Source organism: Nelumbo lutea, chromosome 4 (genome assembly GCF_056320005.1).
Source record: "Nelumbo lutea isolate HS-2025 chromosome 4, American lotus-T2T, whole genome shotgun sequence".
NCBI lineage: Eukaryota > Viridiplantae > Streptophyta > Magnoliopsida > Proteales > Nelumbonaceae > Nelumbo > Nelumbo lutea.
In genome coordinates, this window is record NC_142687.1 from 13544649 (window position 1) to 13570450 (window position 25802).

Consider the following 25802-nt stretch of genomic DNA (forward strand, 5'->3'; position numbering starts at 1 on the left):
CAAGCCATGGTTATTCTTTTGCCACCATTACTTTTTCTTGTAGAAAACTTCATCCCACCAGGGAAAGAAGATAGTGGTTTTTTCCCAGTTTCCAAGCTGATCCTGGGGGAGAAGTCATTGTCAATGAGATTGTTTACTGCAGGTACAAGATTTACAAAGAAGTCGAAATTGCTTTCCTCATTTGTTTGTTTTGATGAAGTGAAAAAGTTGTACAAGGACTCAAGGAGAAGAAGGGGTTAAAAAAAAGTCTTGGAAACGATTTCTTCATGTCCGGGCATGATAAGTGAAAAGCCACTGTTGAGTGTCAAGACTAAGGCCATGTTTGGGAATGCTTATGTTAGAAATAAGTGCGTAAAAACAAATGCTTATTCAAATAACACTTATTTGTATTTGGCACCCAGCTTTTTCAAGTGCTTATTTAAAAAAAAAAAACACTTATTTCATATTGGGCGTTTGGTGGTCTTTTTCTCTAGTAAGCACTTAAACAAGCTATTGTGACTCTTGTCCTTCATTTTCTTTCAAATTTTCAAAATATCCAATCCAAAGTGAAAGGATAAAAGTACTTTGATAGAAGTGATTTTATAAAAGTGCTTTTGTAAGTGTTTTTATAAAAGTGTTTTTATAAAAGTATTTATGTAAAAGTGTTTTTATAAATGTACTTTCATAAAAGTGCTTTTGTAAAAGTACTTTATAAGAGTACTCTTATAAAAGTGCTTTTCGTAAAAGTAATTTCATAAAAGTACTTTTATAAAAGTACTTTCGTAAGTGTTTTTATAAAATTACTTTTATAAAAGTGTTATGTAAAAGTATTTTTCTAAAAGTTCTTTTGTAAAAGTACTTTCCTAAAAATTCTTTTGTAAAATTACTTTCTTAAAAGTACTTTTCATAAAATTACTTTTATAAAAGTACTTTTCATAAAATTACTTTTATAAAAGTACTTTTCTAAAAGTTTTTTTGTAAAAGTATTTTTCTAAAAGTTCTTTTGTAAAATTACTTTCATAAAAGTACTTTTCATAAAATTACTTTTATAAAAGTACTTTTGTAAATTTGCTTTTGTAAAAGGATATAATTGGTATTTTAAAAATATCGGGGATAATTTTGAGAGAAAAAAATGATTAAGTGCTTACTATATAAGCACTTAAAAAAACTGGAAATTTGGGTTTAAAAAATAAGCCCTTAGTTTTAAAATAAGCACTTATTTCGAGCTTATATCCCAAACACCAATAAGTGCTTAATGGTGTGGGCTCCCTCCAAATAAGCACTTATTTTTAAGTACTCCCAAAATAACCATGAAACCAATGACTGAAAACATTCCAATCAGCATAAAGGCTTCCAAAACATGTGCTGTCATTTAATCTTTCATCTACATTTACCATCCATAATGAAGCATCAATATTAGTTTAATACCACTACAATCGAATTCAAAATAAGCATACTTTTTTTTTTTTTTTGGGGGGGGGGGGGAGGGGCAACCTGCCACGTCCCCACCCGGGCACCCCTGAGTTCCGTGTAATGTGTAATACATATTAGTGTATTATAATTTTAGGGGTTTTTTTTTTTTTTTTTTGGATTTTGAGAAGGGGGAAGTTGGTCAATGGGATTTTGGTGCCCATTGACCAAAAATCCCATGTTCTTTTTTCAGTTTTATGTGGGGACCAAGGAAAGTTTATTTTCCTGTGTGCTAAACTAGGAAAGTGATACCCACATGGGGGAAAAGTTGCCAACACTTGAATGGGACAAAAATGCCCCTTTCAATAATGAATTTCTATGGCTAAAATGGTCATTGTCTTATTTAACTGAAAAATAAAAAAACATGGGTAAATACACTTAATGTGTTTCCCGGGAAAAACTTACCCAAGTAGTTGCATTTACTTGGGTAAGTAACTTACCGAAAAGTGAATGGGGCCTTAATGTATTATATGTTATTGGTAACAATAGGGGTGGCATGGGTCAATTCAATTTAGTTCCATGGTAGAACCTGAGACCTATCTCGTGGAGGTCTCTTCTAGGGTTAGTTTTGGTCTTGGCAGTTCTAGGGTCGGTTTTGGCCTTGGTAGTTCTAGGGTTGGTTCTAAAGACCTATGAAACCTATTCTTTCTTTATTCTCCCCCTTTCAAAAAAGAAACATGTCCTTTAGAAACTTTGTTTTCAATAATGGTAATTTATAGTTTAAAATTTATATTAGCTTTATTAATTAAATTGAGTAATTTAATATATTTTAAAAATATATTAATATATGGTTCACAATTTGTCATTATAATTTAAATTTTATAAATATTACCTTTAAAATTATTTATTATACACATTCAAATATTAAAACGAAAACAAATTATCAAATCACTTAAGTAATCCAATGGTAAAATGGGACCATGGCTTTTGTAATCATGAGTGTTTGACTTCAAATCTTCACATTCTTAAAAATATTTTGGGATTTATTTTAAGGCATGTTCTTTCAAAACCAGTTCTGCCAAAGCCAATCAAGGTTGGTTTAGGTGGGTAAAGCCCTAGACCTTGGAACTGAGCTGAATGAAGGCCGGTTCTAAGAATTTTGAATCAGACCCTACCTTGTAACAAATTAGATAGGATCAATTCAATTCTGATTGAAGATCGATTCCACTCGATTCCCAGTAAAACCTATCCATTTGGTCACCCCTAATAACATATGATAAATAAATGATCATTCAACTTAATAACATATGATAAATAAATGGTCATTCATAAATTATTTTTATACCAAAAAAAAAAAAAAAGTATAGAATGCAAAAAATGAATTATCAACAGAATGGAGGCTGTGGCTGTGTTCTGTATCATTGAGAACACAATCACAACCATACACAGCAAAATGCCTATCATGGTTCAGTGCACAAGACACAAGAACATCCCCACTTGGATTTCTGCATGCATTGACAAGGATTCAAGGGAAAGATCGTCTCTTTTTTCGTTCTGCCCATCTCTCTGTTATCTCAGAGATAGAGTGACATTTTTCTTTTATACGAATTCGGTGCGAATATAAGCCTCATTTCTATACAGTTCTAACTTTTCAGGTTTCAGCAAAGCATTTCCATCACATTGGTCTCTTGGGAACTCGGCATCCACATTTATCGCCAAATCAAATCTGGTCTCTCCACCGGAAATCTAATGTATGCCGCCGATGATCTTGACTTGCTATTCACCGCCCTTTAATTTCCTCCCCTTCAATTGTCAGAAATCTGACCAATACCACCTCAATCCCCACTTTCAATCACCCCACCGCCTTATCTCTCTGTTTCTCATGGATTCACCATCAATCCCACCTATTGCTGTTGAAGTCAAAGACGCCAAGTGAGAGGACAGAGAAATGGGCAGAGGGGAAGCCCATCACCACCAAACCCGCGACCCACGAGTCCATCACTAGCATCCCACTTCCCACATAGAGTGTTTGATGTGAAGTGAAGTCCATCACTGCCAAGTACCAAACCCGCGACCCACGAGTTGGGAATGGATCTGCTATGAATACATACATCTGTAACCGAATAGCGCGAGTGTTCCGTACACACGGGACTGCACGTGTTCATTCGTGATTGGGTTACATTATACACATATGTATTAAAAGGGAAAAGGGAAGATATGATAATGGAAAGTATTTTGACCTATCAAAATCCAACCATAAATTTTGATAAATGAAATTTGATTCGCTGCCACTTTATGATTCCAATTTATTGGTTAATTGTTTTCCAATATCATAACTTTTTCATACACGTGTATTGCATGAAATATGGAATCGTAGCCCACAAGGCAATTTGTTGCGTTCAAAGATAAATAAGATACCGTCATAACAACGTAAGCTGCCAATTCGCAACTCACACGTGTACCAATCACAAGTTGACACGTATGCCAGTGATATATATATTAGGGAAATTGTCAAAAATTCATCATTAGTTTTCAACATTCTTTTTAAATTCACCACAACTTTTCAAAATATCTAAAATTCACCAAAATTTTTATTTTCCAAAACTCACATTCCATTAATGCACCCATTAAAGCTTTTTAATAGAGGTGTCAGTGTTGGCATAAATAGTAATTTTTATGACCAAATTACCCTTGAATGGTGAGTTAGAGGAAAAATGGTCTTTTCAGTTTTTAATTTTATTGTTTTTTTTTGCATTTTTAGTGCTTTGTTATAATTTTCAAGATTTTTTATAATTTATGTTTTTCTTTACATTTTAAAATTTTCTACAATCTATATTTTTTTTGTATTTTTGTTATTTATTTACAATTTTTATGTTTTTCTATAATTTTTTGTGTTTTTACTACAATTTTATTTTTCATTTTCTATAGTTTCTATAATTTGAAAATACTTTTTTATTTTGTTTGCAATTTCTATAATTTTTTATATTTTTGTAATTTCTGTGTTTTTATGTATTTTATATTTGAAAATATTTTTTGAACTTTTTCCTTTTTTTCATGTCTAAATATTAAAATGATAATATATTAACACCCATTAATCTATTTTATATATATTTTATATTTTTCTATGAAGGTTAAAATGGTAATATACTAACACCCTTAGTATGGTTCACGTCAAGTTAGTGACATAGTGAGTTTTAGACATTTTGAAAATTTGTGGTGAGTTTAAGATAAATACAAAACTCATGGTGAGTTTTAGACAATTTCCCTATATACTAAAACTGGACGTGCTCAGCACATCTCTCCTTTCTCCCCCACTTTCCTCTTCCACAACGTTTATAAGTAAAAACGTTCTAAGTTGAAGATCTGTGCATGAATAGACTACTGGCATTTTCAAAACGTTTTGAAGAGCATTTCCAAGCTTATTCGATCATTGGTCCACTCTGTTCAAAGCATCTCCCGTCTACCAAAAGAGATCTCTGTGCATGAACGAGAGTAGTAGCATTTTCAAAAAGTTGATTTTCTTGGTTGTTTCTCACACTCACTCCAAATTCTAATCTGAGATCGGTGAACACAGAAGAATAAAGCCACATATCAGATTTGTTTTCTTCGCTGGTTTTTTTTTTTTTTTCAAATTCATTTTCGATTTTTGCTTAATGGTTTTCATATGTTGCTTCAGGCATGTTCTCCAGTGAAAATTACAGGGTTCAAGTCTGGAATTAAAGTTACAAGAACAAAGAAAAAAAAAAAAAACAGGTACGATTTCCTCAACCATTAACATTTTGTGTTAAAAAATATATTAAAACTACACATAACATACAAACAGACCCATTACAAGTGAAAGAAATCCGAAAAAAAACGAAAAAAATTGCTATAAAATATTATCCGAGTCGTCGTGGGACTCGTTTTACCGTGTGGGCGGACAAGACAAACTAAGCGGGTCGTCTTCTACCCATTTGCGAAAACACAATTACTCGAACCGTGTAGAACCCGTGTAGAACACGGTTAATCCATGTAGAATACGGTTAGTAATGTATTTTCAAAAAATACAGGATTTTTAAAATAACAATTTTCTAATTAATTAGCAATGTTTACTAAAATATTAATTAATTAATTAATTAATCCGTATTTTTATAATACTGTATTAAGATCACGTTAATATTTTACTGTAATTAACTGAATACAAAAAAACTGCAATTAATTAAATAAATACTGTATTAATTAATACTGTGTTTATTAATTAAATGAAATACAGGATTTTTAAAATGTATACAGCATTAATAAATCCAGTATTTGCAAAAAATACAGGATTTTTAAAATAACAGTTGGTTAATTAATTAATTAATTAATACAGTATTATAAATACGGTTAAAAAAGCATTCTAAGGCAACGGAGCATTAAAATACTGTATTTATTGAGCTTACTGTTAATTAATTTATACTGTATTATTAATTAACAGAATTAACAGTAATGATAATTTCATATAGTATTGAAAAATAATTATTTCATAATTACATTATTATTAATAATTACAGTATTTACTGACAAGCAGTATTAATAAATATATTATTTTTATAAATACTGTATTTATTAATTAGCAGTAACATAATTAACTGCAATTATTTTAAACTGTAATTCACAGTAATTACATTTAACGGTAATTAATAGTAATTAATAATTACATTTAATATATTTTTAATTAACACTAATTATTAATTAACAGTAATATAATTCACAGTATTTATTTACTGAAAAGCAGTATTATTAATTCATAGTATTTTAATAATTACAGTATTTACTGAAAAGCAGTATTAATAAATATATTACAATTTATAAATAATGTACTTATTAATTAACAGTAATATAATTAACTGTAGTTATTTTTAAACTATAATTCACAGTAATTACATTTAACAGTAATTAATGAATACGTTATTTTTTAAAAAGAATATATTTTTAATTAACACTGATTAGTTAATAGTAATTAATAATGTATTTTTTAATTAACAGTAATTAATAGTAATTATTTAATACATTATTTTTTAAAAAATAATATATTTTTAATTAACACTAATTATTTTTAAACTGTAACTAAAATAAACTGCAATTAACAGTATTTTCATAAACTGCAATTAACAAAGTAACAAAAATAAACTGCAATTAACAGTAACGTATTTATTAAATAACAGTATTTAAAAAAAAGAAAGTTAACAGTAATTATTTTTTATAATTAACATTATTCTAAAAAATACTGTATCTATTAATTAACAGTATTGAATACAATATTTAATTTACACTATTTAATTATAATAATGAGTGATTATCACAAAATTAACCGAAATTATTTTGTATAATTAACAATAATTAGTTATTTAATTAAAAAAATCAACATATGGTAATTTAATAATTAACAGTAATTCTAATAAACAGTAATTAGTTTCAAAAAATTACATTTATTTACATATAAATAATTACAGTATTAATAAATACATTGTTTGATTTACACTATTTAATAAACACATTATTTAAAAAAATAGTATATTTTTAATTAAAAATAATTAACAATGATTATTGTAATTAACAGTAGTTATAAGTTAAGCTATAAATTATAATTACCAGAAAATTACATTTAATTAATTAACATTAATTATTATTTAACAGTAGTATAGTTCACAGAATTAAACAGTAATTATAATCTAAGCTATAAATAGCACAAAATTACACATGATTATAGTTGGAAAGATAAGTTCCATTTTTCTTTGTTTTTCGTTTTTGTTTTGAAATGCACCGTTTTTCCATTTTAGGGTGGTTTTTCTTTGTTTTTAGTTTTTCTGTTTTCTTGGATTATGAAATGCAAGTTCGGTATCTCTTCTCCATTTCAGATTGGTTTTCAGGCGTACCACCAAGAAACACTTCGTTCAAATCGGTTATAGCCTTTAAAGCTTAATGTAAAATACATTAGTGATATGTATTATGTTATAAATGGCATAAAATTACAAGTTATAAATGATTTAATTAAAAATATTTACAATTGCATTATTATTCATAATTTTTAATAATTAATATTATTTTAAAAAAGACAGTATTAATTAATTATAATATTTAATTAAAAATATTTATAAATGTATTATTTCACTTTTTTTTACCAAATCTCGTGCATCGAACGGATTCCCGCTAGTAAAGCCAACGGCTACGGCTACGGTGTAATCTTTTATGTACAAAACAGTAGCGTGTTCAATCGTGATTGGTCAGTAGCCAATTCCCTAAAATTGATTTCGCACCAAATCCTGTATGGACTCGTACATCCCTCACAAATTGGAGCTCGGTGAGATGCACAACTCGATTCGGTGAAACTTACTACAGTGTACATTTGAGCTCCCACCCGTAAATCGAGATCTGCACCATTGGAATTGATGCCATCAATTCAAGTATCAATCTAATCTGGATCCGATGAATAAGCTACCTCATGCCGCGCACGCATTAAGATAAAAACGATGCCGATGGTCGGAACTATTGTATATTTTTTTAGTAAAAAGGGGAACTCTTTTATAGTCCTCTCAGTCCTATCATTCTCCACTCATTGTCTCTTTCTTCACTTCTGCAGCAGAAATGGCGATTCATATACCCTCTCGTCAACTTTTCATCAACGGAGAATGGAGGGAACCCATCAAGAAAAAACGATACCCGATCATCAACCCTACCACTGAAGAGATCTTAGGTTCCATGTTCCCTTTGATATTTTATTTTGTTTGATTCTCTTTTGCCATTTCTACCAAATTCTTTTTTTTTCTTTTTTCTGATTGAGTTGACCATGCCAACCAAGAATTTCTGTTAGATTTTTCCGATTTACTTCTTCAGAGTTACTCAATTGCTTACTATGCTGTATTTTTTATGCGGATTCTTATTATTTTTTTTTTCCTTTCCTCGGGCTTCCCTAATTTCTATTATTTTTATTTGTATTATAATAAGTGATCTAAACCGCTAGAAGGTTGGTTTATCACACATCTGATTTTGTTGAGCTTGCGACGTGTTTCAGGGGATATACCTGCGGCGACTGCCGAAGATGTAGAGTTGGCAGTGGATGCTGCTCGGAGGGCCCTCTCCAGGAACGGAGGGAAATATTGGGCATCGGCTTCCGGGGCTTATCGCGCCAAGTATTTACGTGCCATTGCTGCAAAGGTATTTGATGTGTTTGTTTGGCGGATTTTAAAGTTATTGTAGTTCTGCTGCCTTGAATTCGGTGTTTTATCTGTTCCAGAGCTATCCAATTGGCTTGGAATCCCTTTCCGACCATAAGAATACTTAGTTAACTATTAATTATGAATTTATGATCTGCCTTCTGCAATTTTAATTGTATTATTATCTGGGTAAATTATGTTGGAAAATGGGAAATATTTTGCTTGGGAAGACTGTATGGTTGCAGGCTGGATTTCTTTTTGATATGGTACTTGTTGGCTTGCATGCCGAGCATGACAGCTCCTAGAATATAATGGAATAATGTCGAACTAGAATTTTTTTTTTTTTTTTTTTTTGGGTTTTTGGCATCTGCATTGTTCATTGTGATTGATATGTTTAATATTTTTCTCAGGGAGGAGACTAACTTTCAGACTTCATTTTTACAATATAAATGCCTCTTGCATGGAAACTATTACTTTTCCATCTCTTGCATATCTAAATTACAATTAGAACTCATAGTCCCAAAGCTCGGAAGTATCAGGTGCCGCAGTGGCTAAACTGAATGACTCATTGCCTTGTCTTCCGGTGGATAAAATAATTAATTAATAAAACCTTCTAGTTACAGTACTCAACCAAAGCTTCAATTTCAACCATTCGGTTCAGCCATTTTGGCTGTTATCAATAAGCACCTTAATCTACAAATCATTCTAAGGTTCAAAAACACGGAATGTGATGCTTTGTTCTTTAAATTGTTTTTTTTTTCTAATTTACTGCTCACTAGTGTCGGTAGTATAGAACTGTAGATTACAATATTTTTTTCCCTTATCATCCAGATTACACCTTGTATTCCATCCTTAACAAATTTCTGGGTGACCATTAAATAAAACTAGTGTTGTGTACATCAGGTGTGCAAAAGCCTGAAATGGTTTTGGATACAAACTGTGATCCATTTTTTCTTTAGGGACACAGTTTATACTGTAGGAAACCAGTTAGGTAGAGTTCCTTGCAGTTCTCTGCAGAAGTTGTCTTAAAACTTAACACATGCATGCATACGCGCATGCGCGCGCGCACACACACACCCAAAAAAAGAAGCATTCCTCATTAAGGTATAATATAGTGTGAAGTAAATAAGCTGCCTTGTTTTCAAGTGTTTATCGCTGACTTAAGTTTTTCACTTTAGTGAACAGTCTTAAAAAATTATTGTACTTTACTACTTTTCTTTCCTATATTTTGGATATGGAATTTTCAAAATTTTCAATTGCAATCAGATAAAGGACAGAAAGGATGAGCTAGCTAAGCTAGAAACTCTTGATTGTGGAAAGCCACTGGATGAAGCAGCATGGGACATGGTATTTGTTTCTGATGTCTTTTGAAAGTCAAATGCCTTGAATTCCATGCATGTTACCTTATCTGTTCTATCATGCCATGCAGGATGATGTTGCTTCATGTTTTGAGTATTATGCAGAACTTGCAGAAGCTTTAGATACAAAGCAAAAAGCTCCTGTCTCTCTTCCTATGGAGGCATTTAAGTGTCATGTTCTTAAGGAACCCATTGGTGTTGTTGGGTTGATTACTCCTTGGTATCAGATTTCTTCCTCTTCATCATCATTAGTCCTCTCTCTCTTTCTCATTTTTTATTTAACTACCATGTTTTACCTTTTATCTCTTTTTTTCCTTTCCCTATATTTTTGGATTTTCTTTAACATTTAGAAAGATTAACTGTATTCAATTCTATTTATAAGTTTTACAACACAGGATTTGAGGCTAGCCTGTTTTGATGATGATAATATAATGTCATCTATTTGGAAACTCACAGTTATTTGGTACATGTAAACAATGATTTGTATTAGGCACTTGCATCCCCTTTATGTGTTTCAATTAAGTAATCGATTTGGGTATTTGTAACCTTGCAATAGATTTGGCTGTGGGATTTTCTCATTTGATGTTTCTGAGGATATTGATGCGTATTAGCTTGTCTATTACAGTATGGATATCAAATGTTTAAGTATGCAATCGCTTGTTATGACTCACCAAGTTAAGGTTTGAATGATGGATCATGAACTTGGTCCACCATCATCTGCTACTCTGATTCTGTTGGTCTTTGTAGTTCACAGCTTTCCATGGATAACCTGTCATATGAAACAATGCCTTTACAAGCTAGCACTGTGCATTAGAAATTTCATGTATTTAGATGGCAATAGCTGACAAATGGAATGCTACATGCTGGAATGCTTTTTGTGAGCATACAAAGCCCATCCTCTTTCTAAGTTATAAGCTTGCATAAAGCAGTTAGCTTTATGCCTTTATGTATATGCACTCCTACATCTACAAACTACAATGGACACTTATGCTTTTAGAACAACTTCTAGTCCCCAAGTTTTACATTTTTCTTTAAATTCTTTCTTGATCTTAACATAAAGAACTATCATTTTACTCATTATTGGCATCAATGAGCTCAATACTTGATGGCTTTTAACAATCTCTTCTATCCCCTGTTCACTGAAGGAACTATCCTCTTTTGATGGCTACATGGAAGGTTGCTCCTGCCCTTGCTGCTGGTTGTGCAGCTATATTAAAGCCATCTGAGTTGGCATCTGTGTAACTCTCTCTCTCTCTCTCTCACACACACACACACACAAAATCCTTTCATTTACTTGTCCTGAAATGGTATTTTATTATGCTTTCATTTGCAGGACTTGTTTAGAGTTGGGTGAAGTATGTAGAGAAGTAGGCCTTCCTGCTGGTGTGCTAAACATTGTGACTGGATTGGGTGTGGAAGCTGGTGCTCCTTTGGCATCTCATCCTGATGTAAACAAGGTCCAGTGTGTTTTTGGTTGTTTTTATGTTGAGGAAGTAATGTGGAATCTGATCTTATTAGTGTTTCTTTCAATCTGATTATTTTATTATTGTTGTATCTCTTGATACACTATATCATGTATGTTATGCATGGTATATTTCAGGTTGCGTTCACTGGAAGCAGTGCAACTGGAAGCAAGATCATGACTGCTGCTGCTCAAGTTGTTAAGGCATGTTCAAGCCTTATTTTCTAGTTATTCTTCTTGCCAAATCTATTTTCATTTTTTAAGCTGATAATTTGGTTGGCATGGCAGCCTATTACATTGGAACTTGGTGGGAAAAGTCCAATCATTGTCTTTGAAGATGTGGATATTGAGAAAGGTTAGTGCTTGCGAGCAAGTGAGGAGTCTTTTTTAACAGTTTTCCTTGTGGGTGGGGAAATCGTTAATTTGAAATCCCTCTTTAGAGGAAAAGATTGTAACTTATCATGCATGGGGAAAACTGATTGTTGGAGCTTCTTATCTATTATTTTAAGCCTTTAGGCACTCCAACCTGCCACCACATAATTTTACTGCAAAACCTTGTATAGATATTTACTTTTTGTCTATCATTCTGGGCAGCTGTGGAGTGGACCCTTTTTGGTTGTTTTTGGACAAATGGCCAAATCTGCAGTGCCACATCTCGTCTTATTTTGCATGTAAGTATGAGATAAAAACTAGGTAACCACACTACACATAAAAGCATTTTTTCGTGTCTTTGGTAAATCTACATTCTCTCCCAATTTACTCAAGTTTGTCTGCAAAGGAAGCTAGGTATTGAAGAAACTGATAAATAACATGGATTTGCTAAAGTGCTTCAAATTATTGTTGGTTTACCTGTTATCTTTTAGGCAAGTGGACAGTTTCTTACTATCATACATTTTTCTTTCAGTAAAATTACCCAATAATAACCAAATGCTTGGAAAGTAGAACGATATCCATAGTGCAACAAAATATTTGGAGGACTTATTGTAGGTTTTTGTCAAGCAAGGATATCCATTATAAGAAAGCAGCTTTAGACAGGATTCGTTGGCTATGAATTTTCAGGATATTTCCTCTTTCAATTCCTACAAGAGACACAAGAAGAATTGACCAGGGAGTTCCCTGTATCCAAAGACCAAATAGGACTATCCTTCAAGAGATGCTTACATTCACTTGATTAAGTCTTGCTATTAGGCATCTGTTGGTTAAGTTCCCAATTGATGATGCGACTTTTGACTTCCTACTTGTGATTCCACTTCCTCCATCTCTTGTAGCACTTTCCTTCCACTTTTAGCTTCCAAAATGTTGAACAGAAAGCAAAATATAAACATTTAGGCTCATCGCTACACCATTTATCCTGAAATATCCCTCTACCCACTTGAGAAGAATATGAAAATGTTGAGAACTTCTCCCAATGCCTCTGATATTTCCTTTCCACCTGGTAGTTCTCTAACATGGTAATACACCCTTAATCCCAGTCATGTAAATTGAAGCCTGGGGGTGACTGTAGTACTTTATTTTTTGGGACCCAAATCTCCTATGAAACCATTAGGTCCCCAATTAACCTTACGTATGCCAGGAAGGGGAAAGGTCAGCTTTCGGCTAAGGGGGGAAATAATTGAACATGGGGGCAATTATGGCTGGATGGAATAAGGAGAGTCTTGAGGCATTTATAGCTATGTTAGTTAGGAATAAGAAGAGTTTGGGCATTTATAACTTGGCCAGCTGAGCATTTATTGAGGGAGTCAGTTATGCTGTAAGAAGAGTATAAGAAGGGGCTTTGGGGGATGGGGGAGGGAGACTTTTGCTGAGTAAAGAATTCAGTGAATGCTTGGGAGAGCCGGCGGTCTCTCGAAGAACCGACCAACCGTTAATGTTCTTCTTTTCTTCTGAATGAATACCAGTTCCTTTGTTGATGTTCTAGTTGTGTGAATTCTGCTGTGTCTGAGATTTGTGTCAAGTTTTTGGGTCTTATTAGTGGTATCAGAGCGCGCCTTTCCTCGGCCATGGTGACAACTAAGGAAGTGGCATCGCAGGTGGAGGGTTTCGAAGAACGCTTGACTTCTTTGCATTCTGAAGTGGATGGCTTATGTGATGAGATAACAGTTGGACTTTCGAAGATCTCATCTCTGGAAGGAAGCGTTCAAGATCTGGTGAGACGTTTTGATCTGTTGCTTTAGCAACAGGGCTATTCAACTCCTTTGTCTACGACTGACATTGCTTCTCCTTTAGTCGCATCGAGTTGTGCGGCTGACAAAGGGAAGAGTGCGGCATTTTCGACGTCTTCCTCGATGCCGGTGTCGGAACATACTCCTGATTCACTTCCTCGGAAGTTGGAGTTACCTAATTTTGATGGGGAAAATCCAGACGGCTGGCTTTTTCGTGCGGAGCGCTATTTTGAGATTAATGGATTGCTTCCGGCAGAGCATTTGCGAGCTGTAGTTGTCTGTTTAGAGGGTGATGCATTGGCGTGGTATTATTGGGAGGATGGTTGGCGACCTTTTCGTAGTTGGGTAGAATTCAAGGAACTCCTCCTTGAACGTTTTTGATCAACCCAGGAGGGAAACTTGCAGGAGCAACTTCTATCATTACGTCAATCCACTACTGTTAAGGAATATCGTCGCCAATTCAAGGTGCTTTCCGCCCCCTTACGTGACATGCCAGAATCAGTCCTTGAAGCAGCATTTGTTAATGGGTTGCACGACCCTTTCCTGAACGGTGCCATGGAGCGGGATGACCGGTATAGAACCAAAGGCTTGGTAACCAAGGGCTCTGATTGGATTGTCAATGAAATGAAGAAATCTAGTCTTTGAGGCTGTGGTGGAGCTGGTTTTCCATATGGCCTAAAGTGGTCTTTCATGCCAAAAGTATCTAATGGCCGTCCTTATCTTGTTGTCAATGCTGATGAGAGTGAGCCAGGAACATGTAAGGACAGAGAAATTATGCGCCATGACCCACATAAACTACTAGAGGGTTGCCTGATTGCAGGGATTGGTATGCAGACCACTGCTGCTTATATCTACATAAGGGGAGAGTATGTAAATGAGTGGAAAAACCTTGAGAAGGCAAGGAGGGAAGCTTATCAAACTAGACTTTTGGGAAAAAATGCACGTGGAACTGGATATTGTTGACAGATGTATTGTATGTACTGTACACAGGTTTAGTGCACGCAAGGGTATTTTTGTGATTTTGTAGACCTCTTGTGTTGTACGGCCAATATAGTATAAATACAAATGCCTCACTTGCCTGAAGCAATTCTTTTGAGGCCTTAAATCTGTACCCTCTTCTCTTCTCCTTCTTCTTCTTCTTCCTTCCTTTCTTATTCTGCTCAACATGGTATCAGAGTGGAACCGACCAGGCCTGGAAAACCAGCTGAGATCTCTCTCCACTGCTGCTAGAAGCTATAGTCCTGATGCTTGAAGACAAGGAAGAGGAAGCATTCTCTAGTGCTCCGGTTAGTCTCCACTGCTGAGTAGGGTTCTGCTACAAGAAAGCTAGCTGTTCAACTTCCTAGCGCAGAAAAGGGTTCTGCTACAAGTTTTTTCTTCTTTATCCTCCAACCCAAGTGCTGGTGACTGGAGTTGCTCGGTTAAGAAGACTGTAGAAAACCATCCCAGATGTACGACGAAGGGTTCTGGCCTGCAGAGAAGATTGAGTCCATGAGTGTACTACCTATTCACAGTTCAGGTGACCTAGGTACTGAACTGAAGTTTCTCTGTTTATGGTTCTCTTCTTGCACTATTTCGATGGACTGTAAATGTCCTAAAATCTGAGTAGTGACTGTTCGACTGTTTTTTTTCCCTCCTCCGATTGTGTGTTGCTCTATTCAGCTCTCTAAGGGACTGTTGATGAACCCTAAACCCTAAGTGATTGTTCGGCTGCCCTGGAAAGTGGATATCAATCGATTAGGTGTGGTGAACCACCACTTGTATTGCTGTTCCTACTGAGAGAGCTTCATGAAAGTTGTAAAACTGTAGGTCATTCAGACCCGGTTACACTACAAGTGCAGTGTTCGTATATTGTTCTATGGACTCCTACAAAGTGTAGGTCATACAAACTAGTACTGCAGCTACAGTGTTTGTGCTTGGTTCTCTGTGAAATCGAAAATCAGCAAGTGCCTAGTTGTGGACTGTAGCAGCTCTGTAAGGCAGTGTGCCTTTGGTTTTGTGTACTTCTAAACCTAGAATCATGAATAGTGAAGATACAACTACATCCAGAATCTCGACAATGCTGAATGGAATGAGTGGGAGTAGTGACTTATCCTTCCCTATGGCTGTTCTTCCTCTTGATGGGTTAAATTACCTAGAGTGGTCAAGAGGGATCAAGTTATACATAACTGCAAGGGGAAAAATAGGCTACATAAATGGAAAAATCAAAGAACCACCTTCTAAAAATGCAGAACATGATAGATGGGATCAGGAGAATAGTATGGTTATGTCATGGCTTTTGATCTCCATGCAACCGCAAATAAGGAAGAACTTCATGTGGGCTGAAACTGCAAATGAGATCTGGGAACAGGCAAAATCCACATATTCTGAACTTTGACACTATGCCAAGATTTATTAATTGCAAGCAGCCTCATCTACTTGTCAACAGGGGGAGAGAAGTTTATCAATTTATTACTTTGACTTGACCATCGTTTGGAAGGAGTTGGACCATTACCAGAATATTGATTGGAAGTGTGATGAAGATGCAAAGTTGTATAAGAAACTTGTCTCACAACAAAGAGTGTTTGCTTTTTTACATGGTCTCAATCCTATCTATGAATCCATCAGAGTACAAATTTTAAGTTCTAAGGATCTTCCTTCAATTCAGGAGGTCTATGCTCTTGTCCAGTTTGAAGAGAGCAGGAGAAACTTGATGAACAACATCGGAGGAGATGCAATTGTGTTGGCGGCAAAGGGGGGTATCTCTACTAGTGGTGGACCTTCTTCCAAGAGAGGGGATCTCCAGAAGAAAGCAGAAGATAAGGAAAAATTATGGTGCACTAATTGTTAGAAGCCCCGACACACCAAAGATACTTGTTGGGATCTCCATGGGAAACTAAAGTGGGCTCAGGATCTACCTAAGAAGCAAGGCTCAGATGTAATTAGAAGGCTCGGGCAACAAGGTACCAAGAAACACCACATGGCCAACATGGTTACTCGGGAGAATCAACCCTCCACTTCTACTGTGACTCAAACACCACATGGCCAACATAGCTACTCTGGATCTGACCCAAGGGAGGATATTGTAAACTCCGTCCGTGACCATTTGGAGCTTTATGGTAGAGAAATTCGCCAGGTGGATGCTCCTCCCACCACCTCTTTTGCATCCACATCAGGTAATCCTGCCACAACTTTCCATGTTGCTTCTCACATCCTTGACTCTCCATGGATCATTGATTCTGGAGCGTCAAAACACATGACTGGTATGTCCTCTTATTTTCAAACTTATCACCCTCTTTCTGGAAGAGATAAAGTGAGACTAGCTGACTTCCATAGCTGGTCAAGGAACTCTCTCTCTTCCCCTCGGCCTTACTCTTTTTGATGTTCTTCATGTTCCAAAATTCCCTATGAATTTGTTCTTAGTCATTAGTGTTACAAATTCCTTAAATTGTTCTGTGACTTTTTTCCCTTCCTATTGTGTGATTCAGGATTTGGCCTCGGGGAGGACGATTGGTAGGGGACGTATGGTTGATAGACTCTACATGCTGGAGAATACGACTGGCCTTCATGTTACAGAGTGTCAGTTCAGAAAGAGTAAAATATATTTGTGGCATTGTCGTCTGGGTCATTTGTCCTTTGAGTCCTTGAAAGTTGTTTTCCCAGAACTATGTAAGTCAGTGTCTGTTTCTAATTTTTCTTGTCAAGCGTGTCAGTTAAGCAAGCATTGTGGAACTCAATTTCCTCAAAGAAATAGTAAATCAGAGTTTCCTTTTTACATTGTGCATTCTGATGTGTGGGGCCCTGTTACTTTACCTTCTGAGAGTGGCTACAAGTACTTCATTACCTTCATTGACGATTACTCCAAATACACTTGGGTATATCCAATGCGAACCCGTGAGGAAGTACCGAAAATTATCCAAGATTTTCAGCAGATGGTCTTCACCCAATTTCAGACCGAGATTCAAATATTTCAGTCAGACAATGCAAAAGAGTTTTTTCATAGTGACCTCACGGAGTTCTTTGCTTCACATGGCTCACTTCATAGGAGCTCTTGTGCCCGCATGCCACAACAAAATGGTGTGGCTGAACGGAAGAACCGGCACCTCCTTGAAGTGGCACGGGGTCTACTACTCCACATGAATGTTCCCAAACGATTTTGGCTTGAGGCTGTCCTTTGTTCTACATACCTCATTAACCGAATGCCCTCTCGTTGGTTAGAGTACAAAGTCCCACATCAGCTTCTCTTTCCTAAGGCCCCTCTTCTTTCTATCCCTCCTCGTGTTTTTGGTTGTCAGTGCTTTGTCCAAAACCTATCTCCCACCCGAAGGAAACTGGACTCTCGTGCTATCCCGTGCATATTTCTTGGCTACTCATTCTCTCAGAAAGGGTATCGTTGCTTTGATCATGTTTCTTGAAGATTCTATGTCTCCATGGATGTTACCTTCTTTGAAGATGAGCCCATCTTTCCTGTTTCTCCTCAGGGGGAGTGTGGACATGAGGAGAAACTGGTTCAGCTCCTCTTCCTAATCATTTTCCTCTTTCCCCTTCTCCTTCTGATCCTCCACCTTTTTGTGTTTTTCCTCATCATCGTAAAGGCCAATCAGGTTCAAGAGCTGTGGAGAATCCAGAAGCTGTACCTCAAGTGCCATCAAATTCCTCGGGGGAAGATCATGCTCACTCAGGTAACTTGACTCCCAATGATGGTCCTGACCTCTCTGTTGCTAATGATCTTGACCTTCCTATTGCCCATAGGAAATGTGTTAGGTCATGCACCACTAAACACTCAATTTCCAACTTTGTTTCCTATGAGAACATCTCACCTTCATTTCGTGCCTTCCTTACCTCCATTGACAGTATCCCTATTTCTAAGAATGTGGCAGAAGCTCTCTTAGTACCAGAATGGACAAATGCCTTGAAGGAAGAAATTGATGCTCTTCACAAGAATGACACGTGGAAACTTGTTGATCTCCCTAAGGGAAAGGATCTAGTTGGATGTAAATGGGTGTTCATTGTTAAGCATGGGGCTGATGGAACCGTGGAGAGGTATAAAGCTCGTTTAGTGGCAAAGGGTTTTACTCAAGTATATGGAGTTGATTATGCAGAAACCTTTGCCTCTGTTGCCAAAATGAACTCTATTAGAGTACTTTTCTCTCTTGCTGCCAATCTAAATTGGGATCTACATCAGCTCCACATCAAGAATGCCTTCTTGAATGGTGACTTTGAAGAGGAAGTTTATATGGTTCAACCCCCGGTTTTCTGGCTCAAGGAAATGAACAGAAAGTGTGCAAGTTAAAGAAGTCTTTATATGGGTTGAAACAATCACCAAGAGCTTGGTTCAGCAGATTTCATACTACAGTTCAGCAGAGGGGATACAAGCAATGTCAGTCAGATCACACACTGTTTGTAAAAAGGGGAGAAGGTAAAATGGCTGCCCTAATAATATATGTGGATGACATAATTGTTACTGGTGACTGAAAGGATGAAATTCAAAGTTTGAAGGGCTTCCTTGCCACTCAGTTCGAAGTGAAAGATCTAGGACCTGCCAAATACTTCCTTGGAATTGAGGTTGCCCGATCAAAAAAGGGTATCTTCATCTCCCAAAGGAAATATGTCCTAGACTTGCTTAAGGACACTGGAAAGATTGGGGTTAAGCTAGTTGACTCTCCCATTGACCCCAACCATAAGTTAAGTGACAGCCAAGGTGAACCTCTTAAGGATGTGAAGCAATTTCAGAGGCTTGTGGGGAGATTGTTGTACCTCTCTATGACTCGTCCAGACATAGCATATGTTGTTGGTGTCCTCAGCCAGTTCATGCATTCACCTAGGTCCACTCATCTTGAAGTAGTGGAGAGAATACTGCGGTATCTTAAGAAGTTCCCGAGTGCTGGCTTATTATTCCAAAAACATGGACATTTGAGAGTTGAAATTTACACAGATGCGGATTGGGCTGGATCTCAAAGTGATAGAAGGTCTACTAGTGGTTACTGCACCTTTGTAGGAGGGAACCTTGTTACTTGGAGGAGTAAGAAGCAAACCGTGGTAGCTAGATCCAGTGCTGAAGCTGAGTACCGTGCAATGGCACACGGGGAAGCCGAAGGCATGTGGATAAAGAATTTATTGGGAGAGTTGGGTTTTCCAGTGGACAAACCCATGACTCTACTCTGTGACAACAAGGCAGCTATAAGTATTGCTGCTAACCCGGTACTACATGATAGAACAAAGCACATTGAAGTTGACAAGCACTTTATCAGATAGAAAATCATCATAGGAGAAGTATGCACTCCATACATCAGCTCTGAAGACCAACTAGTAGACATCTTTACAAAAGGGCTAAACCATTCCAGACACCAAGATCTCTGTGACAAGTTGGGCATGATTGATATCTATGCCTCAACTTGAGGGGGAGTGTTGACAGATGTATTGTATGTACTATACACAGGTTTAGTGCCTGCAGGGGTATTTTTGCAATTTTGTAGACCTCTTGTGTTGTACGGCTAGTATAGTATAAATACAAATGCTTCACTCGCATGGAGCAGTTCTTTTGAGGCCTTAAGTCTGCAGCCTCTTCTCTTCTCCTTCTTCTTCTTCCTTTCTTCTTCTTCTTCTTCTTCTTCTTCTTCTGCTCAACAGATATGATTTTGATGTTCATATCCACTATGGAGCTGATTCTTACATTTGTGGAGAAGAGACGGCATTGTTGGAAAGCCTTGAAGGAAAACAAGGAAAACCAAGGTTTAAGCCTCCTTTTCCAGCTAATGCAGGACTATATGGATGCCCAACAACTGTTACAAATGTTGAAACTGTGGTTGTTTCCCCCACCATTTTAAGGTGTGGTCCTGAATGGTTTGCTAGTTTTGGCAGGAAGAACAATTCTGGGACAAAACTATTCTGTGTCTCAGGCCACGTGAATAAGCCTTGTACAGTTGAAGGGGAGATGAGTATTCCATTGAAGGAGCCTGATAGAGAGGCACTGTGGAGGAGTTAAAGGTGGATGGGATAATTTTCTTACAGTGATACTAGGGGGTTCTTCTGTTCCACTGATTCCAAAGCACACATGTGATGATGTGTTGATGGATTATGATGCACTCAAAGCTGTCCAAACGGGTTTAGGGACAGCTGCTGTAATTGTGATGGACAAGTCAACTGATATTGTGGAGGCAATTGCTAAGCTCTCTTACTTCTATAAGCATGAAAGTTGTGGACAGTGCACACCATGCAGGGAGGGGACAGGATGGCTGTGGATGATCATGGAGAGGCTGAAGGTTGGAAACGCGAAGCTGGAGGAAATAGACATGCTTCAATAGGTGACAGAGCAGACACACCATCTGTGCATTGGGCGATGCTGCTGCTTGGCCTGTGCAGGGACATATCAGTGCGCGGTGTGCGTCCATCCACTATGCCTGGAGTTACTGGTTTGGAAGTGCTTATTCATTGGCAGGGCCTACCAGATTTTGAAGACTCTTGGGAGCCTTTTGGCTTGCTTCGAGACCAATTTCCTCATTTTAACCTTGAGGACAAGGTTAGACTTTGGGTGGTGGGTAATGATAGGCCCCCAATTAACCTTACGTATGCCAGGAAGGGGAAAGGTCAGCTTTCGGCTAAGGGGGGAAATAATTGAACATGAGGGCAATTATGGCTGGAGGGAATAAGGAGAGTTTTGAGGCATTTATAGCTATGTCAGTTAGGAATAAGAAGAGTGTGGGCATTTATAACTTGGCCAGCTGAGCATTTATTGAGGGAGTCAGTTATGCTGTAAGAAGAGTATAAGAAGGGGCTTTGGGGGATGGGGGAGGGAGACTTTTGCTGAGTAAAGAGTTCAGTGAATGCTTGGGAGAGCTGGCGGTCTCTCGAAGAACCGACCAACCGTTAATGTTCTTCTTTTCTTCTGAATGAATACCAGTTCCTTTGTTGATGTTCTAGTTGTGTGAATTCTGCTGTGTGTCTGAGATTTGTGTGTCAAGTTTCTGGGTCTTATCAGAAACATCTCTGGAAAAAGTTATATGAATGGCCTATCAGGGTCCAAGTGAAGCCCTCTCTTGGAGCACACTTTGTTCCAGTGCAACAGGTGGTGTCTTCCAACTTGGTTCATCTCATGCAAGGTTCAAAATATCATACAGGGCAGTATGCCGGTAGAGCATATCGGCCTGTATCTGTACTGTTTTTTTTTTCCTGAATCTGGTTCAGAGGGGCCAGTCTACCCCCTGAACCACTCACTGACCCGAAACACCCCTGTAGGGGCATATCGGGAAGGCTCCGATACGATACGTATCGGCCCGTATTTTCGAATCTGGTTCAGAGGAGACGGGTTACCCCCTGAACCACTTGCCGACCCGAAACACCCCCTTGTAGGGGCGTATCGTGAAGGCTCTGGTACAATACGTATCGGCCGATACAGGCAGATATGTGACAAAGTTTTGAACCTTGATCTCATGAGAAATTCTTATTTGTGCTCTGCAGTCTTTCCCTTGCAAAATCTATGATAATGAACAAATTGGTAGGTAATGGATCTGAAGCCTTGCTAAGGCTCTTTGTATTAATGTTTGCTTACCACTTCACCTATTATTTTATTCTTTTGAGATTAAAACACATTGGTAACTAGATGAATTCTCTGAAAAATGGTTCCTATCTTATTTGTACCTTAATGGAAACTGGAAATATTTCTTTTTATGCATTACAAAAAATAGGTGCTACTTCTACTCTTTTATCATGCTTTTTGCATTTTATGTGCCCTCAATGAATCAAGGAGTCTGTTTGTTTTTTTACATTTTTCTTGTTTCCTGCAGCCAAATTTGACCATATGGTTTGCCAACCTAAATATAGATGTTTTTAGATGATTTCATAAGTTCTCTGCAGGGAGTGCTGATTATTATTATTATTATTATTATTATTATTATTTAGATGATTTCATTTGTTGCACTTTTGAAGAACAAGGATTTATGTCCATGTCCATTAAATATGTTAATAGACAAATACTGTCATGTACCCCGAATTGATTGTGCATAGATATGTTAATCAAGGCTTTAAGGGTTGAGGTATATTATATATACTCCACCAAACATTCCATGTATACTGGTTATATGAAGAGAGCTGTCCCTTTGTATAATATAAAATTTCAGGAAAGTCTTTTTTTTATCGTATTTTTGTAGTTATATTGTGTATAAAATTTCAGGAAAGCATTGCCAAGGCATTTCTTGAGAGACTTGTTAAATGGACCAAAAACATCAAGATTTCAGATCCCTTGGAAGAAGGCTGCAGACTTGGCCCTGTTGTTAGTGAAGGGCAGGTAAGGAAGCTTTCTCATTAATGCATTACTTGTCCCATACTTTTCTACCTTGAAAATTGTAGAAATCTTTTATGATTGACAAAGATCTGGAATCTATCCTTCTTTGACTTTACTGACTGTTGTGGACCATTGGTTTATTATTGATAAAAAAATTAAATATCCTACTATAATGATAGAAAAATTCTTCTATGTCAATAATTCTTGTACTTCTTTGAGTAGTATGATGATGGTGCAATTTATTTCTAGTGAAGCATCCATAAGATGGATAAATATTCACATAGCCAACAAGTTTTACTTGCATTTTTCTGTGGAAATCTTCATTTTGTTTGTTGTAGGATAATTTTTTACCCAACTTCTGCATGCAGATTTGTAAAAAAAGAAGTCTCTCTTTTGTCTGCTCTTCCTGTTATGAGCTTAAAGCTCAGTTTGGGAGGAGTACAAATACAAATATGTAGAGTGCAAAACTTTATATTCTATTATCTGTACTGTACATATTTGTATTTGTACTCCTTCCAAACTGAGCCTAAGGGAACACAAATATTGCAACTTGAGAAATGAATAACTGTGTCCTTTTGTTTGAGTTTTAATGTCTTCCAATGGAACTGGTATGAGATGAGACCATCTAATTTTCTCTGTTTACATCAGTATGAGAAGATTCAGAAGTTTATTCAAACAGCCAAGAATGAAGGTGCAACAGTTCTATGTGGAGGTTGCCGCCCACAGGTAAATTATTCTGCTAGTAGTATCTAAGGGTGCAACTGTGCCAGTCGGGTACCTAACTTGAATTTACACATATTGGGATTCAAATTTTGGCAAATGCTCAACTCGAGCCTGCCCATGTTGCAGCCTAGTAGTATCTGGACTGTTTTTACTACTGATTTATTGGTGTATGACTGAATGATCTCACAAATGAACGACAGCATCTGAAGAAGGGGTTTTTTGTCGAGCCAACCATCATAACAGACGTAAATACATCTATGCAAATTTGGCGGGAAGAGGTTTTTGGGCCTGTTTTATGTGCTAAAATATTTAGTACCGAAGAAGAAGCAATTGAATTAGCTAATGATTCCCGGTGAGCTAATCTGAGTATTTCTTTGCAAACTTGTTTTGACTTTAACCTTTGGTTTGAGATTTTTGAATTTGATTGAGATGTGCTATTGACCTTTTTACAGTTATGGCCTGGGCGCAGCAGTAATTTCAAATGACCTGGAAAGGTGTGAGCGCGTATCCAAGGTATAATTAAATTCATGCCAAGTAAATAACAGCCATGAAACCTGAAATTGAGTCAAAGTTGAAAAAAAAATTCCATTCCAAACTCTTAAGTAGATCCAATCACCCTTGTGCATGGTATTGACCTCTTTTCAGAGACTTTAAAGGATAAAAAAGAAATGTTCAACAACCCTTTGTATTTCTGGTGCACAGGCTTTTCAGGCAGGAGTTGTTTGGGTGAACTGCTCTCAGCCCTGCTTCTGTCAGGCTCCCTGGGGAGGCAATAAACGGAGTGGTTTTGGGCGTGAACTAGGAGAATGGTGAGAATCCTAAATTTTAAGTCAAATGCATCTGTTAGCGCCACCGGTGTTAACTGAAAGAGTCTGTTTTGCAGGGGGTTGGACAACTACTTGACCGTGAAGCAGGTTACACAGTACACATCAGATGAACCATGGGGATGGTATCAGAGACCTCCCTCTCCTTCAATGTTGTGAAAATTTCCAGAGCGCTCGATAGAAATGTAGAATGCTAAGTATTGAACTTGACCACGGCGATGGTTAGATTGATAATAAAATGGTAAATAAACATTGTAGTTCGTCTAAGAAATTATTGGGTAAGAAACCGGAACTCTTTGTTCACTTGATTGAGTAAAACCTAAAAAAGCTTCTACCGTTGTACGCCCTTGAGAAACAATGTTATGGTTATGAAGAGAATAGATATTGCCATTTAATTGTTATGTTATATGATGAAGGCCTCGTTTGGGGCTTGGGGCCGGGGAACTCTCTTATCGAATGTAATGAGCAAGCGACGGAGAGCATACAGAAACATCTGAAAACAAGTAGTCTGGATTGAAGCCCCTTTTCAGGTATTCCAGACCAATATAGTATAACACTGGAAAAATGAAGTGTTAATATAGTATAACACTTTTATAGACGTGATTCTGAAATCCTCCAATTTGTACTTGTGCGATTCAAACCTCAACTCCGCAAGCTTTTCTGGTTCTACAATTTGGCTCTCCATAGGATATTGCAGTTTGCAGAGCATGAATTTGCGGATTTAAAGATGCACTTTCTACTATTTTGGCAGATTTTGATTTGAAATCCAGTCTGAGCGAGTGTAAGATTGTCCAATCAATTGTTTGTCAGATTTCGTGTTTCAAAATTCAAACCATGCTCTCCTCATCAACTTAGTTGGATCATATTTATCAATTAGTACTTGGTAATTATTGGGGGCAAACGGGATGCTTTTTAAATGAGTGAGAACATTTATCAAACAGGATTACAGCAAAGCATTAGTAAAATTTTTGCGTCACCGATTTGTATTGACGGCATCGACTGAATCCTTTCGTATACGTATTTAGCAAGTTGGAAGTCGGAACACGATAATCATGTTGTAAACTGCAATTGACTATTTCTTCTTATCGTGCAACTATAAAACCATTGTAGTTTACAAAGCTTTTGGGTTCAGTTCAGACCCCCGAGTGATGACGGCAGCGTATGTTTGCTGGAACTTGAATGAGATGCAACGTTTCATTCATACCCTGGGTGCTGGGACAATAATTTAACAATGTTTTGCTTATCTCTCCAGAGATTCAAGCAATGAGTCTAATGACCGACCGAATCTAATCCCACATACCCGAAACAGTTAAAAAAAAAAAAAGGGTAAATTACAAAGACCCCCTTACCATAGGTTTTGTCACAAAGATCCCCTGTAATTTGTTTTGCGATAAAGACCCACCTGTATGACTGTGAGACAAAGACCTCTTTTATTAGTTTGCCGTTGCAA

The 25802-nt window shown here is 36.8% G+C and overlaps 1 protein-coding gene and 1 pseudogene across 1 annotated transcript; both read left to right on the top strand.

Moving 5' to 3' along the window:
* Window positions 1-7873: 7873 nt before the first annotated feature.
* On the top strand, window positions 7874-24758 carry LOC148854034 (aminoaldehyde dehydrogenase 2, peroxisomal-like). The gene is made up of 15 exons (XM_088984666.1): window positions 7874-8104; window positions 8423-8565; window positions 9831-9911; window positions 9994-10142; window positions 11068-11160; window positions 11256-11379; window positions 11523-11588; window positions 11673-11739; window positions 11979-12055; window positions 22695-22808; window positions 23454-23531; window positions 23729-23880; window positions 23981-24041; window positions 24231-24337; window positions 24412-24758. The coding sequence occupies exons 1-15, from the start codon at window positions 7996-7998 to the stop codon at window positions 24509-24511; spliced, it is 1521 nt and encodes a 506-aa protein (XP_088840792.1). The 5' UTR covers window positions 7874-7995; the 3' UTR covers window positions 24512-24758.
* Window positions 13919-21122, top strand: LOC148854035 (NADH dehydrogenase [ubiquinone] flavoprotein 1, mitochondrial-like; annotated as a pseudogene).
* Window positions 24759-25802: the final 1044 nt, after the last annotated feature.

Excerpts from the sequence above, each read along its gene's own strand:
- LOC148854034 (XM_088984666.1), top strand. The coding sequence starts at position 7,996 with ATGGCGATTCATATACCCTCTCGTCAACTTTTCATCAACGGAGAATGG. Across the intron at positions 9,912-9,993 it reads ATGAAGCAGCATGGGACATG|GATGATGTTGCTTCATGTTT; the intron begins GTATTTGTTTCT and ends CATGCCATGCAG. Across the intron at positions 12,056-22,694 it reads CATCTCGTCTTATTTTGCAT|GAAAGCATTGCCAAGGCATT; the intron begins GTAAGTATGAGA and ends ATAAAATTTCAG.